Here is a 14,794-nt window from a genome sequence, read left to right on the forward strand (position 1 = left end):
GTTAAAGGCCATGGTGCAGGTTTTATTTTTTTCGGATTTGCGCCATTTGCGTGTTGGTAATAAACATTTTAATGGTTACCTATTGTATTTAATGTGGTTGGGTATCACAAAACGGAATTTAATACGAAAAAGTGGGTCATATTGGAGCGGTTTGCGATAGCTTCTCATTTCTCCCGGAAACCGTTGCATGACGTCACGGTAGGGAGACGACAGACGTAGCCCTTCGAGACCCATTGAGAGTAGAGAGTACGAGAGAGATAAGAGACAGATAAGTAAGAGATAAATACATAGATACATATATAGATAGCCTAGATAGATAGATGGATAGACATATAGATAGATAGAGATAGACAGAATAGATAGATATATAGACCGATATAGATATAGACCGAGAGATAGGGAGACAGGCAGACAGATAGCATAGCATAGCGAGTTAGGTAGGTAGGTGGGTAGGTAGGTGTAGCATAGCAAGTTAGGTAGGTGGGTAGGTAGGTGTAGCTTTAGAATGGTGTACAACTGTGTTTGTGCTGGGTGTAATAATTCTAGCAGAACAGGACACAGGGTCCATGCCTTTCCGAAGGACAAGGCAACCCTCAGACAGTGGGTACAGTTTGTCCGCGTTAGACGGGCAGATTTTTCTATTCCCTCGGTCACTAAGAACTCCAAGGTCTGCAGCGCTCATTTCACGGAGGAAGATTACGACCAAGGGGATATCAGGATGGTATCTCTCGGGTTAAAGAGGCTGGCACAGCTTATTCCGAACGCCGTGCCTTCTGTGCACACGCATCTCTCTGCCTGCCCTGCCCCGAGACCGAGAGGCACCAAGATCAGTGCCGCCAGCCGCAAGCGAGAGCTGGCTATGGTAAGCCTCATGGTAATGTTTACAAGCTGTGCGTTAGCTAGCCCTGTGTATACTATAATATACCGTATTCCCTTTGACACCGCCTCCACTACAGTCATGACTCATGATCAGTCTGACATTAGAAAAGAACATTTCGTGATTCATGAATATGAACCAAAACAAAATTGTCCTGAAGTAAATGTTCAAAAGCTTGTCATATCTAACTAGAAAGCGCCATGGCTAGTGTTTGGATCACTGGCGCTCATCAAGCGGCTTTCACAACAGTGTGTGTGTGTGTGTGTGTTCTATTTAGTTGATGGATTTAATTGCCCTTTTCCTGATGGAAAGTGACTATTACGGTCCTCTTTCATATGTATTTAGACGTGACTGTGTCGCTGACGCTAATTTATTTACGCAAGATGTTGACAGATGCCTCACCGTGTGAGACCACGGACAATGCTGCTACGGTAGAGGACCCCTTGCCCTACTCCACTTGTGACACTGGGACACAATGTATTTTGAAGCCCCTTGGAAGGTCTCACGGTAAATCTTGTTATTTTTTTAGTGGTTGATATGCTGTCTAAAACATACGTTGCCAAATTATATGCATGCAGGAAATTTCCAAACACATTGCTAAAATTAATACATAACCTAGATCAAAACATAACCGCTTAGATTTGCCATGATTGTCATCTGTTTGGGTATGTTTATTGACTCTGCCACAGCTGTGCAAGTGAACCTGAAGCCCAAGATGGTCAGCATGGGGACACAAACTTTCACCCCCCTCACTAGTCCTGACCCAACGGATGGAGAAGATGATCTCTCTGTCATCAGTGATGCATCATGGGTACCAGGAGACCAGATGTCTGAGGAGGATGAGGAGGTGTTGTGTGAGGAGCCATCTCAAACTTGTGACCCCCACCAAAAGTGAGATAATTTAAAGCCAACATAGACCAACTTTGAATTTTCATTTTCGTGCATCTGTAGTTTGACTGACACCCCCCCCCCCCTCTTTTTTGTTGTAGTGGCATTGACAAATTCATTGTTTGCCAAGAGGAGCTCATGGCCCTGTTTGCCATCTGTCCGGCCTGTTGTGAGAAGTCAGATAGTAGAATCGTGCAGCAGGAAGGAACATTTGTTAAAATAGAGCAGGTAGGGTTTTGTTTACACTGCAGGCCATATCTGATTAGAAAATCAGAATATCTTACTAAAATCGAATAGCCCTGACTGTCTGCCCACATTGCTCATTGCAAGTGATCAGTGCATCCTCCTATCCACATTAGTTGCTATAACAGTCTAATATCTTGTGGATTTATAATGGCTAGCTTGGTTGGTGCTGACGTTGCTTCTTTTTCAAATTAGTCTTTCCAGTTAATTTACAATGTATGTACCAGGCTTGCTTTAGTCTGTGGGTTTATGATGCCATCATATTTGAGTGTTATACACTGATTGTCATGTTTGTTTTTTTCTAAATATCTAGGTCTGTGCATGTGGCTACCAGCGTTTCTGGCAAAACCAGCCGATCCTAAACAGGAATATGCCAACCTGTAACCTCCTTTTAAGCGGGGCCATCCATTTCTCTGGATGTTTGGCCACCCAGACATTACGGATGATGACCCTGTTTGGCCTTCAGTGCATCAGCGCAAGCACTTTCTTTCGCCATCAGCGCCGTTACACCATCCCCGTCATCATTCAGGCCTGGCAGAACGAGCAGGCCAAGAATTTTAGTGACCTCAAGGCAATGGATGGAGGCCTAGTTGTTGCTGGTGACTGCAGGTAAAGCAGAATTTGTTGATTCTATGCTAGCTGCCACTAAGGGGTATGAACTTTAATAATCTCATGTCATTGTTAATTTTGTATCCTAATACTGTTCTCCACACTTTGTTTGTGCGAGAGCTCATAGACCAGTTGCACTTTTTTTTATTATTTGTTATCATGCAGGGCGGCTTTAGTTTACATTTGCAGATGTCATGGTGGATTGTCTTTACAGACACTGGTTATTAAAAACTTGAAACATAATTGTAATTTCTAATTATCCCCAGGTCAGATTCTCCAGGGCACTGTGCAAAGTACGGCTCCTACACATTGATAGAGGACAGAGTAAACAAGGTGGTTGATGTTCAGCTTGTTCAGGTAAGCCTGATGTTATTAGACAGAAAGAAATGAACTCTCTGCAATTTGTTAAATGGACTGCATCTTAATATAGCACTTTTCCACGTGTACAACCATGCATAGGGCTACACTTACACTTATGTTATGTTGCAGAGCTCAGAGGTCCCCAACAGCTCTTGGTGTGAGATGGAGGGGCTCAAGCGCAGCATTGGCTTGCTGAGGCGGAACGACCTGCATTTGTCAACCCTCATCACAGACAGACATCGCCAGGTATTTACAAAAAGAAAAATAATGTAGATTTATGAATTTCACTGAGGCTGGACGTGGCCAGACAGTGCAAGCATCCACAAAAGTTTGCTCTTTACTCCTTAGGTTGCCAAATGGGTGAGAGAAGAGCTGTGCCCTGAAGGGACACAGCATTATTTTGATGTCTGGCACATTGGGAAAAGTATGTATCCATTGTTGGAACGTTTAAGCAGTTTTTGTTATTGCATTTCGATTAATACCATTTGTTCTAAACCAGGTCTGGGGAAGGCCTTGGATACAGCCTCAAAAGACAGACAGTGTGAACAACTACAGTTGTGGAGGCCAGCCATAGTAAACCACCTGTACTGGACTGCAGCCTCAACCCCTGATGGCAATCCAGCTGTGATGGAGGCCAAATGGAGAAGCTTGGTGAATCACATTCAGGACATCCACGACCATGACACCCCTGCCTTCTCCAGTTGCGCTCATGCCCCTCTGGAGGGGGATCAACGAGATAAAGAGTGGCTGGAACCAGGTACAGTACACAGTATGTGGCATTATGAATGCTCTACAGGGTTTCCATTTAAATCATTATTTCATACTCTGGGGATCTCATAACATTCTGTTTACTGTAAATATGTTTGCTATAATTCATATGCAGGACAATTTCATGTGTTTCCACTGAAGAAAAAATATCTGTCTATTTGTATGTCTGCTGTGTGTGTGCCTACCTATCTTGGTCTCTTGCAGGCTCAATGGCAGCAGTAAAACTGGAGGGTATCATCACAAGGACATCCTTACTGAAGGATGTTCGACAGCTGTCTCCGCAGCACCAGACTTACTCCCTTGAAGCCTTCCACTCCCTGATCCTGCACTTCGCACCCAAGCACACTGGGTTTTCATACCAGGGCATGTATAGCAGGTCAGTGCTGTCCAATGGAATAACAATGCCGTATTTGATCATACATACACCAGGTTTCGAAAGTGTTCTCAAATGTGTTATTCTGTAGGCTTCTCTTAGCGGCGCTGCATTACAACCATAATGCGAACAGAGAGACCGCACGAAGAAGCGATGGTTTGGAGAGGTATAGCGTGCGATATCCACGTTTCAGAAAAGGTGCCTGGGTAGTTGTGCCCATCAAAGAGAAGGCCTCATACGGTAGGCAGTGTCATGCAGTTCTATCATATTTTGACATTAGCGCACAAGACATCTGTGACATTGATCTTTATACAGTATTTTATCATTATTATGTCTGCAGGTTATGCAACGTCATTAATCGAGGCTCTTCGGGAGAGCTACATGGATTCACCCAAGGCTCTTCAAGAGGTTAGCGCCAATTTGTCAGCCTGTGCACCCGCCCCCATCGCCAAATCCTTCGAACAAATTCCCAAGGAGGAGGCCGTCAGCCTCTATCTAGCCCAGCAGTCACGCTACAAAAAATTTAATTAGCATAGTTTTTTTCCCCACACAGGCCAATCATTTAGTTGTGAGTATGTATATATGTATATAGTAAGTATGTTATTTTATTTGGTGGTGGTTTTCTGTATGCCGCATGTTTTGTTTTCTCTTTGTGTGCTGTTTATTGCTTGGGTTTTTTGATTGTTCCAGGAAGTTTATTATAACCTTACATTTTAACCCCTTGCGCTGACCCTAACATCTGTCGACTAACATTATCTCTTGGTTATTTTTGGCTGTAACCCATTCATTCCTTTATCAGCATCACCATGGTTACCGCCTCACTGCATGTCGCATGTTTTGTTTTTATTGCTTGGGTTTTTTACTTAGTTGTGTGCACAAATCATTCCTTTACAGCTCCATTTGCCCCATAATTCATAAAAAAAATTGTAAGAATCCGAAAGGGACCTCTGTGTGCGCTTTTCTCTTGGATCACTATGCGTCTGCTCTATGTGATATCATTGCATGTATGTGTCCGTGAGTGAGTGAGAGAATGTGCTGTGTGAGTGCTGACCCTCAGGTAAGACCACACTATTGCACGATTATTTTATGTTGGTTTCTTTGTGCCTAACCCTTTTTTTCTTGATTTGTTTACTTTATCAGGCCTTTCAACCTGTCCCTTTTTTTTTCAGTAATCGATCCCCATTACTTGGGATGACCTAATAAACTGTTTTTATATGAATTCACATGTTCTGTGTATTTTATAACATTTTAAAGGCGGTTGAGCGATCGCAACACAACTAGCATGAGTTAATTCTTGAACTGAAAAATAATTGTATTCATGTTGTACGTGCCAATATGGTTTTTATTCTTCATCCAAACGAGGCCATTGAAAGCCATGATAGGTCTGGTCACCACTCTGAAATTGTTGCCTGATGGCTGAAACCAGACAGGAGGGTAGAGGCTTCCTTATATGCAGGCCAAGAACTCCATAAGCCCATCGTATAGCCTGCCTGTATGCAGTGTACCGGTATTGCCTAGGGAAATAGGTTGGAAAATAAAAAAATTGCATGCATGTTTATTGTCTATGCAACACATCTCTAGTCGCCTATAACTGTTTAAGTTGGTTCATAGGACTCTATAAAAAGAATGCTAAAGTAACAAACAATTAACATACTCGTGCGTGCTGGCTTGAAGGGGACCATGATCCTGCTTGAAATGTGTGTACGCTATCTTAAGCACAAACGGATTCAGGCAGCATGCATCAAATCCTGGATGCTGAGTGAGGCATGTCACATCTGCTGGTCTTGGGCTGAGCTTCTCGACCAGCGACCAAAACGCACTCACTTCCCTACAGCACAAGCTCTCCACCACAGATTCCATAGGACGGCACCGCCCACACAAACACCTGCCAAACACAGCGACACAGACACGCTTACTACTCTCCCTCTCTCTGTAAGCGGTACCCTGATGGTGTCAATGACAATCAATCACGAGGAGTAGAATCGAAAATAATCACCGCTGAATTCATGACCAGCCTACGTGATCGGCGGCTACCGGGTACGTTTGCAACAACACTTTCACCGGAGGAATATGTAAAAGCTTAGAAATAAAGACTAGGCAAAATATGTACCGGTAGTTACTGGAGCTATTAGGCAACCATCAAAACGTGGGATAACTAATCGTAGGGTTTATCCGGGGAGGGGGGATAGCTCAAACGCTCGTTGCTGCATTGCTAAATGATAGCAACTCACCAGGACACCTCACCAACTCTCCACCCATTCTCCTCTGACCATGAATTTAATTGGCTTTGACGGCCATCAATCCTCGGCAATTCCTCATTCGCCCCCTCACGTCTAACAGGCTCGAAATTATACGGCTGTGGGCTATCATAAATGTAATTTGTGGTTCTTTCCACCTCTTCCTCATCCCAGTTAGACGCCATAGTTCTAGTACTAGGCTGAGGCTACCTTCCACCACGACTCCCTACCGTGACGTCACCACCGAACGACGTTAGAAAACACCCGTTTTCTAAAAAACAACAAAAACTGGACTTTAACGCAATTTTGGAGACATTTCATGAATGCGGTACATATTTTGAGTGCTTTATGTACCCATTAATCGAAACTTCCGGTTAACCTGCACCATAGGCTTTAAGCTAAAACATGCTTAGATAAAGTTGTTAAATTGTGTTAAGAAATGTGTTTAAAAACGCACAAAGATGTTGTAATGATTAAAAAATATGTTTCAAATGTTTTAAAATTATGATCAGAGATGTTTCAAATGTGTAAAATAATTAAAATAGCTTTCAAAACACAGGTATTTAGAAAAAAAAATGGGGGGGGGGGGCTCAGCTGACATTTTTTCTCTGAGGGGGGGCTCACTCTCTCACACTTTGAAAACCCCTGATGTAGGCTATCAATTGTTGTTACAAAAAAGAAAAGAAAATACTTCAAAATCCAATATCAATGAGTTTACCAAGTATTCTTGATACACCTCATCTACTTTAAACAGCAGACCTCTTTAACATTTTACTCACATGTCAATGAGGTCTGCTGTTTAAAGTTACATGAAATGTAATCCAGTTTCAAAGGTTAACTGAAAAATGCGTGCTCCCGTGCTAGTGAAGCCGTCATCAAAACTAAAACTGCGCATGACAGCCTCACATCAATTAAAGAGAACACCCGGCCTAATAATGTTCAGCATAAGATACAGTTTAGATCAAATGTTAATAATTTATAGACAAAATAGACAAATATAAATCAATTATTTATTATACATATGTTATTAGTTTAAATAATCAAAAGTTTCAGTAAAACATAGACAAGCGAAGCAAATATATACAAAATATAATATATATACATATAAATATAAATAAAATAATAAATAAATATATAGCCTATATCAAATATATACGAAAAATCCATAAAATCAGAGAGAGAAGGGGCGATTCAAATTTGCAATAACCAATTAAATATCTAAAAATTAATAAAACAAATTTAGAGATTAATATAAAATGGCCGAATTCAAAGTGACTGATATGTTTGGGGGTAATAAGGGTAACGCCTCGTGCCCACTACCTCCGTCAGTTGTCCGTTGCCCATTGACTTTGAATGGGGACGGTCGCGCAATGCATTGTGGATCCGTCCGTTGACTTGGAGCGTTCGCCACCGTCAAAAAGTTGAAAAATGTTCAACTTTTTCGGCAGCGACGGATCCGTCATCCAATCAGATCGCGTATGCAAATGTAAGCACTGTGACGCGACTCGGGCTCGATACTGGAAAGCGGGAGAGCGGCGGAGAAGTTAATTTAAAAAATGGAGGACAAACTGATAATCGCCGTTGGTTCTCGCCCGATTTTGTATGATCAGTCCATGTATACATACAGGGACACCACATTGAAAGATCGGGCATGGCAAGATGTGTCGTTGGAGGTGGGGGAAACAGGTAATATGTATTTATTTTCTAATTATTTTCAATGTATGTACTACTTTTCAAATGAATCAGTGTTGAATGTGACTGCTAGCAATACAGCATGCATGGTCCAGCATGAGCATCCTCCAAAATATATAATTAACTGCTACCTAGAATGAATAGTTGCAATTGCTGACACATGTTTAAACATGCACTTTCTGTATACATATGCGTTTTGGAAACAATATCCCTGTATTTATTAATTCGAGTTGGACCGTGTATGCAGTGCAGAATCCAAAAAAACGTAACATAGCAGCTACAGCATAGCTACTGCTACATAGATTATAAAGAGTACATAGACATAAATGTTCAAGTCTTTACAGAAAATAATAATGAAAAGAATGAAGTAGATTGTAATGTGATCAATAATTTTATTTCATATATTTATTTACAGCGGCTGAATGTGTGAAGAGGTGGAGGTCCCTCAGGGACCGATATCGGAGGGAGAGGGTGAAGGAGAAGGAAGCCCAGAGGAGTGGGGCAGGGGCCAACAAGCAGCCTGTGTGGAGGTACATGGGGGTGATGGGCTTCCTAGCGCCATTCCTACAAAATAGAGGGACCACCTCCAACCTCCCGCATCGCAACCCATCCCCGGCGTCGGTGATGGTGGTGAGAGGAGCATGGAGAGGCAGCAGATGAAGCAGATGAAGCAGCCCCGGCCCCAGCCCCGGCCCCAGCCCCGGCCCCAGCCCCGGCCCCACCCCCGGCCACAGCCCCGGTCCCAGCAGCGGACGGTGGACCTGTGGGTGGACCTGTGGGTAGGAGCCAGTGGCACGTGCAGCCCCCAGAAGAGGGCAGGGGTAGAAAGCGGCGGAGGCCAGAGATGTCCTCCTTTGAGCAGGGCATGCTGGCATTCCTGGAGCCGCTGGCTACACTGGCCTCACAGCCGCAACCACAGCCACAGCCACAGCCACAGCCGCAGCCACAGCCGCAGCCCCCCTCTGAGGACGAGACATTCTTTATGTCCCTCCTCCCAGCCATGAGAAGGCTCTCCAGTGCGAATAGAGCCCAAGTGCGGTACGAGGTGTACCAAATCGTCTCCAGGGCAGATATGGCGGCGCTACAGGGGGAGGTTAGGGAGAATGACAGTGAGTGAGTGAGTGAGTGAGTGAGTGAGTGACTGAGTGCGTGAGGTTATGTTTGTTATGGTGTTAAATTATGGTGTTTCTGTCGTTTTGTTGTTCTGTTGTTCTGTGTGTTCTTAATTAAATAAAATTTACTTTGATTGTGATGTGTTCCTTTTATAATACATTATAATTTGGAAGTGGAATTATGTTATATTAATATTAGCACATTAATAATTATTCAGTACACTTGCATAAAGACAATAGAGATTCTTGAAAGCTGGCTCGGTCATCTGTGAAAAACAAAACCAAATCATTATCAATCATTATTACATTTACTTTTAAAACTTAACCTTGAGCAAATGTACAATGTATACGCAGGTATAGGAAGGTGCAGGTGTAGTTGGAATATGCTTATTTTCTTAAGATATGGGTAGCTCTTAAAAGAGCTGTTTGGTTGAAGAGCCTTTGTGTTGCTAGGCTCTTGGCTGCCATGGCACTGCACCCTCCTCGTTGAAGAACGCACAGTAGGCCTCCCGCATCTGGATGGTCAGTCTGCTGGCGTTGTTGGAGCCCATCCTGGGTGCATCACGCAGGGCTTCAGGATCAGTCGATGGCTCGATGTTCGGTTCCACCCCGCGTCTTCTCCCCTGTAGCTTCTTCCTCTCGAGAAAGTTGTGCAGCACACAGGTGGCCCTCACACACACCTCAGCTACCTCAGGACTGGTGCCAATCACGCGCCGGTACATGCGCCACCTAGATGCCAAGATCCCGAAGGCACATTCCACTACCAGCCGAGCCCGGCTGAGGCGGTAGTTGAACACTCGCTTCTCCTGAGTGTGATGTTGTCCAGGGAATGGCCGCAGCAGGTTGGTCATGAGTGGGAACGCCTCATCCCCCACAAACACTTGAGGAAGTGGCCCCCGCTGCTCTGCGCCGGAGATGACGCGGGCCGGAGGGAGGTCAAGGGTGCCATCGCGAAGAGCTTCCCCAAACGCGGAGTTACGGAGGGAGCCGCTGTCACTCGTCCTGCCGTAGCCTCCAACATCCACAACCCGGAAGAGGTAGTCGGCGTCCACTACGGCGAGGAGGACCAGGGAGAAGGTGCCCTTGTAATTGTAATACAAGGAGCCAGAGTTACCTGGAGCTTGTATCACAACATGCTTCCCATCAATCGCTCCGATGCAGTTGGGGAAGTTCCAGCGCCACTCAAACTGCTCGGCCATGGTGCTCCAGTCCGCCCTCTTGGGAACAGACATCTCCTCCTCCACCAAAGCAGTCCAGATGGCACTGGCTACCTCCCGCACTATCCTACAAACTGACGAAGTGCCCACACGATAGCTGAAGCCAATCGTGTGAAAGGAATCGCCAGTGGCAAGATACCTAAAAAAGAAAGCATGAAAGAATATACTTCAAATATACTTTAAAATATACAGGGCATGAGTCATGACAGCTTAGTTATATTTATTATTCATACATGGTTGCTTGCATACCATGTTCATAGAAAGGCTTTATGATGGAACACATTTATCTGAAACACTCTTCATTGATACATAAATAATCCCATGTGACATCCACAACTAATATGACTAGATTGTTTACAGATAGCTCTACCACATAACCTGAGATTTAACAGGAACACTCTGCACACTACTATGGCTATAGATGGGTAGATGTCTTCCCTAATTAGGAAATCTTATGCAAACAACACCGTGGATGGAAATGGGCACCTTTTCTATAGCCTAGCAGTATGTGCACACCAATGAGCTGTATGGAAACGCTGTGTGATCATTATAAAAAATGAAAAAAAAAGTATCCTTACCGTAGGCAAATGGCGAGTCGCTCGGCAGGGCCAATTGCAGAACGAAACCGTGTGTCTGCCATGGTAATGAGAGGACCGACCTTGCCAAGCAACTCGTCGAAGTAGTCCGGAGGCATCCGAAAATATTGATGGAATAGGAGTGCATCCAGACGCAACTCCTGCACAAGTGCGTGATACTCCCCTCTCTGGTTGCGTGTCCGGAGAATGGGGTGAACCCACCAACGCCGATGCACTTGCTTTCCACGTCGGTGGACCAAAGCACCAGCAACCTGAACCAACACCATCCTTGCTACAACGGGATCCATCTTGCAATGACAACACAACAAGCAGGAAGAAGCGGAAAGAACCCGCCGGCTTTGTTGTTGTTAGCGGGAAGCGATTTGATTGGCTGACGGATGCCTCTGCAAAGACTACGCCCCCATCCGTCAGCCACGCCTTCCCACGTCCGTTGACTGACGGTGCAGTGGGCACGAGGCGTAAGGGTAGGTGTGAGAGGCTTGGGTGGGGGGGGCTTGGTTGTCTCTATCTTTAAGTGAAGCCTGGTAGCAGGCTTCCTCCAGCTGGTGCTCTAAATCGAATAAAATATTTGGGTCCTTGATTCGCCTCATTTTCATCTCGAGGTTCTTACAAAAGATTGACATTGTGTCCTCCTCCCTCTGTTCCGTCCTGTTTCTCAGAAAATTGCCAACTGCACTTAGGACCTCATCTTCTTGCTTTTCTGTTTGCCTCTTTCTTTTACTGCCTGCGACCTTCTGAACCTGAGGGACAAGGCGGTGCTGCCTTGTCCCTCAGGTTCACTGCTCTCCTCTACTTCCACGTCCTCTTCCTCGTCCAGTCCCTCCACATCATCACTCTCTCTTTCAACAATCTGTAAAAGAAAAATAATAGATCAATACAAATGACACATTATTAAAAAAATAATCTTTGTTTTTCAGTGCCCCAACACCACAGAGGAGTGGAAGAAGGTGGCAAAGGGATTCCAGGACCAGTGGCAATTTCCTAACTGCCTTGGTGCCTTGGATGGGAAACACATCTCAATTATCCCTCCACCATCCTCAGGGTCTACTTTTTATAACTATAAACATAGCTTCTCAGTTGTGTTGATGGCCCTGGTGGACAGCAACTACCGCTTCCTTTATGTGGATGTGGGGTGCAACGGCAGGGTGTCTGATGGTGGGGTTTTCAGGGGCTGCTCACTCCAGCAGTCCCTTGAGCAGAAGACAGCCAACATCCCCGACCCTGCACCACTTTCTGGTACAGAGCTGCTCTCACCCTACACCATAGTGGCTGATGAGGCTTTCCCGCTCAAGGAGTATATCCTGAAGCCCTACTCTAGCCGCGGCCTCACCCAGGAGCAGAGGATTTTCAATTACCGGTAGGGGATATAACAATTAACGGTTTCAATGACAATAGTGGTCGAATTTTTCATCCTTCTAAAAATCATAAAAACAGGCCTATTTAGTTGCTTTCAGTACTTTTTGAACAATTCAGCACATTGTAACAAAACAACGTTTAAAATGTTGGTAATGACTATCTTACTAGGAAGAAATAATACCATTATATCTCTAATTACAGGCTTTCAAGAGCACGGAGGGTGGTGGAAAATGCCTTTGGCATACTAGCAAACCGCTGGCGTGTCTTCACCACAAAGATCCACCTGCAGCCAGAGACTGTGGACAAGATTGTCCTCGCCTGTACCGTGCTGCACAATGTCCTACGTGACCAGTGTGGTGATGGCTACACCCAGCTTCCCAGCGAGCGGGATGGCCCTGGTGAACATGGTCCAACCCTTGCCCAGGCTGCACTACCACGCAGCACAAACACCACTCTGCAGGCTAAAGGCTCGATTCCACCGGAGGCGTACGCGCCGCGGTCACCGCTGCTGATCGCTTCCACTATAATCAATGAGACCATTTCCACCGGGCGCGCCGCGGAACGTTTCAGCAGCGTCCCAGGAGCGGCGTGCCGCGCCGCGGCGCTATCTTTCCGTCCAATTCTATTTTTGCCGCGAGCCGCTGCTAAACCGCGTCAATTTCGACAGAGCAGGTCGAGCCGGGCAGGAAGTGAAAAGTAAAAGCCATAGAGCATCCGGTCAATTTTCAAAATAAAACACAATACTCAGCTCATGTAACTTCACATCAACATTATTACGTCATGACCGGTGGGTCTCAGAGGGTCGGCAACATGGACGACGAGAGACTCATTGTCGAAGTTCAGCAACATGAAGTCATTTATGTACCAAATCATCCTTTTTATAAGGAAAATGTCAGAAAGGACAAAGTGTGGCATTTAATTGCAATCGTTTTGGGAGTGGAAGGTGAGTACATTAGGTTTAGGATTATCGCGTGATCTCGCGTGAATACGGCTGGCTCGCAAGGCAGCGCTACGCTGCCGTTACGCGCCCGGTAGGAATGGACGCAGGGCAGAGGACGCAGCCGTTCCGCGGCGCGTACGCGTCCGGTGGGATCCCGGTGTAAGAGGAACAGAGACATCCTCTGCAATTACATGTGCTCAGACGCTGGTGCTGTAGCATGGCAGTGGGACAAAATTTTATCATGTGTGTGGGAGTAATTAATAATCAAGCTGTATTATATTCAATTGTTTTATATTTCATATTCCAGCACAGATCAATTGTATATAGTTGTATGTAGCCTATTCTATTATCCATCTCCAAGTTGTAGTTGAGCCGATTGTAAACAAAGACAGATAAAACTGAAATTTAACTAACAGGAAATGCAATGTATCCAACAACAGGTAATTTAAACAAACTGTAAACTCCAGCAGTCGGTTGCACCAGCAGAACGTAAGGCCGATCGTAAGTTCGGGTGTAAAGTCCGCCGTAACCCTACGCTCGACGTAGCTAGTGTCAAACTAAAGGTGTTCTAAATTTTGGTTGCACCACCATAACTTAAGTTGTAACGTTACTGGTAGTGCGTAAATTGTACTAGTGTCGCTTTTAATGACGTTTAGATAATTTCAAGCCAATCATTGACAGCTAACAATGTAAACAGGAAATACCGGCAAGTTTCCAACTTATCCGAGTGAAGACGCGTTAGCACCCAAATGGGCAAACAAAACAGTTTCAGTCATTTATTCTCTAAAATTAGCTTGGACGGTATAGGCTATTTGATGCCGGATTTTATAATAAATAAATAAATATGCTTTGTATGCTATTCGTTGTGTGTGTCGTGAGTTTTTAACCTCTACCTGGCTATGCATTGTATGGAATAGCTCTAGAAATGTTGGGTTGTACGTGGGCTCGAGGAGTTTTTTATTTTAAGACAGTTGATTAGCAACTAATTTCACGTGAAGAAGGTATTAACGGAATTAACTGCCAACTTCTGCAAAATTGCCAAGCAAGAAAACTACTCTACGACGACGACGAGAGATCATCAGTCCTAGGTAAGTCAGTTTCACACTATTCAATCAGCAACTGTGCTTAATGTTATTATTTTGTTTGGTCTACTTCTCGTTGCTGCCATTTGTGTTAATAACATGTTTACAATGTTTCTGAAGTGATAACGTAAAGTAACGCTAGCTGCTAGTGCTAGTAGTTACGCCCCTTTTGGGGCCGTTGACATGGACTAAAGTGTGTATAATGGCAGGAGTCCGTTATTTTGTCTGCTGTAGGAAATAAAGTATAGAATGAGCTAGTAACAAGTCATGCTTTGATTTTCATGTGTTTCAGGCTTGACCATGTCTGACCGCCGTGCTCGCAAGAAAAACTTCACCCATGATGAAATTGTGCTACTGTTAAATCTATACAGTGAGAACAAAACACTCCTTGAAGCCAAGCTAAATAATTTTATCACTAACAAAAAAAAAAATGAGACATGGGAA

At 44.6% G+C, this 14,794-nt stretch overlaps 3 protein-coding genes and 1 long non-coding RNA gene across 4 annotated transcripts; 2 read left to right on the plus strand and 2 right to left on the minus strand.

The window, feature by feature from the left end:
• Positions 1–1,315: 1,315 nt before the first annotated feature.
• LOC132463307 (uncharacterized) lies at positions 1,316–4,649 on the plus strand. The gene is made up of 10 exons (XM_060059361.1): positions 1,316–1,768; positions 1,867–1,993; positions 2,322–2,617; positions 2,884–2,974; positions 3,107–3,223; positions 3,326–3,401; positions 3,477–3,734; positions 3,950–4,121; positions 4,210–4,358; positions 4,459–4,649. The coding sequence occupies exons 1-10, from the start codon at positions 1,524–1,526 to the stop codon at positions 4,647–4,649; spliced, it is 1,722 nt and encodes a 573-aa protein (XP_059915344.1). The 5' UTR covers positions 1,316–1,523.
• Positions 4,650–5,307: 658 nt separating this feature from the next.
• Positions 5,308–6,475, minus strand: LOC132463537 (uncharacterized). Its single transcript, XR_009527046.1, has 3 exons — positions 6,350–6,475; positions 5,773–6,003; positions 5,308–5,632 (listed from the first exon to the last, which is right to left on the minus strand). It is a non-coding gene; the product is annotated as an uncharacterized LOC132463537 (long non-coding RNA).
• Positions 6,476–8,788: 2,313 nt separating this feature from the next.
• LOC132463538 (uncharacterized) lies at positions 8,789–11,433 on the minus strand. Its single transcript, XM_060059804.1, has 2 exons — positions 10,955–11,433; positions 8,789–10,515 (listed from the first exon to the last, which is right to left on the minus strand). Exons 1-2 carry the CDS (start codon positions 11,257–11,259, stop codon positions 9,609–9,611), a joined length of 1,212 nt encoding a protein of 403 aa, XP_059915787.1. The 5' UTR covers positions 11,260–11,433; the 3' UTR covers positions 8,789–9,608.
• A 384-nt stretch (positions 11,434–11,817) lies between these two features.
• LOC132463539 (uncharacterized) lies at positions 11,818–13,428 on the plus strand. The gene is made up of 2 exons (XM_060059805.1): positions 11,818–12,329; positions 12,530–13,428. Exons 1-2 carry the CDS (start codon positions 12,058–12,060, stop codon positions 13,026–13,028), a joined length of 771 nt encoding a protein of 256 aa, XP_059915788.1. The 5' UTR covers positions 11,818–12,057; the 3' UTR covers positions 13,029–13,428.
• The last annotated feature ends 1,366 nt before the right edge of the window (positions 13,429–14,794 follow it).

The sequence above is a fragment of the Gadus macrocephalus genome, chromosome 8 (assembly GCF_031168955.1).
Source record: "Gadus macrocephalus chromosome 8, ASM3116895v1".
Classification (NCBI taxonomy): domain Eukaryota; kingdom Metazoa; phylum Chordata; class Actinopteri; order Gadiformes; family Gadidae; genus Gadus; species Gadus macrocephalus.

Coding starts and splice junctions, on each gene's coding strand:
- LOC132463307 (XM_060059361.1), top strand. CDS start 1,524: ATGATTGTCATCTGTTTGGGTATGTTTATTGACTCTGCCACAGCTGTG. Junction 2,975..3,106: donor TTGATGTTCAGCTTGTTCAG/GTAAGCCTGATG, acceptor GTTATGTTGCAG/AGCTCAGAGGTCCCCAACAG. Junction 3,735..3,949: donor TAAAGAGTGGCTGGAACCAG/GTACAGTACACA, acceptor GGTCTCTTGCAG/GCTCAATGGCAGCAGTAAAA.
- LOC132463539 (XM_060059805.1), top strand. CDS start 12,058: ATGGCCCTGGTGGACAGCAACTACCGCTTCCTTTATGTGGATGTGGGG. Junction 12,330..12,529: donor CAGAGGATTTTCAATTACCG/GTAGGGGATATA, acceptor CTCTAATTACAG/GCTTTCAAGAGCACGGAGGG.
- LOC132463538 (XM_060059804.1), bottom strand. CDS start 11,259: ATGGATCCCGTTGTAGCAAGGATGGTGTTGGTTCAGGTTGCTGGTGCT. Junction 10,516..10,954: donor CGACTCGCCATTTGCCTACG/GTAAGGATACTT, acceptor TTTCTTTTTTAG/GTATCTTGCCACTGGCGATT.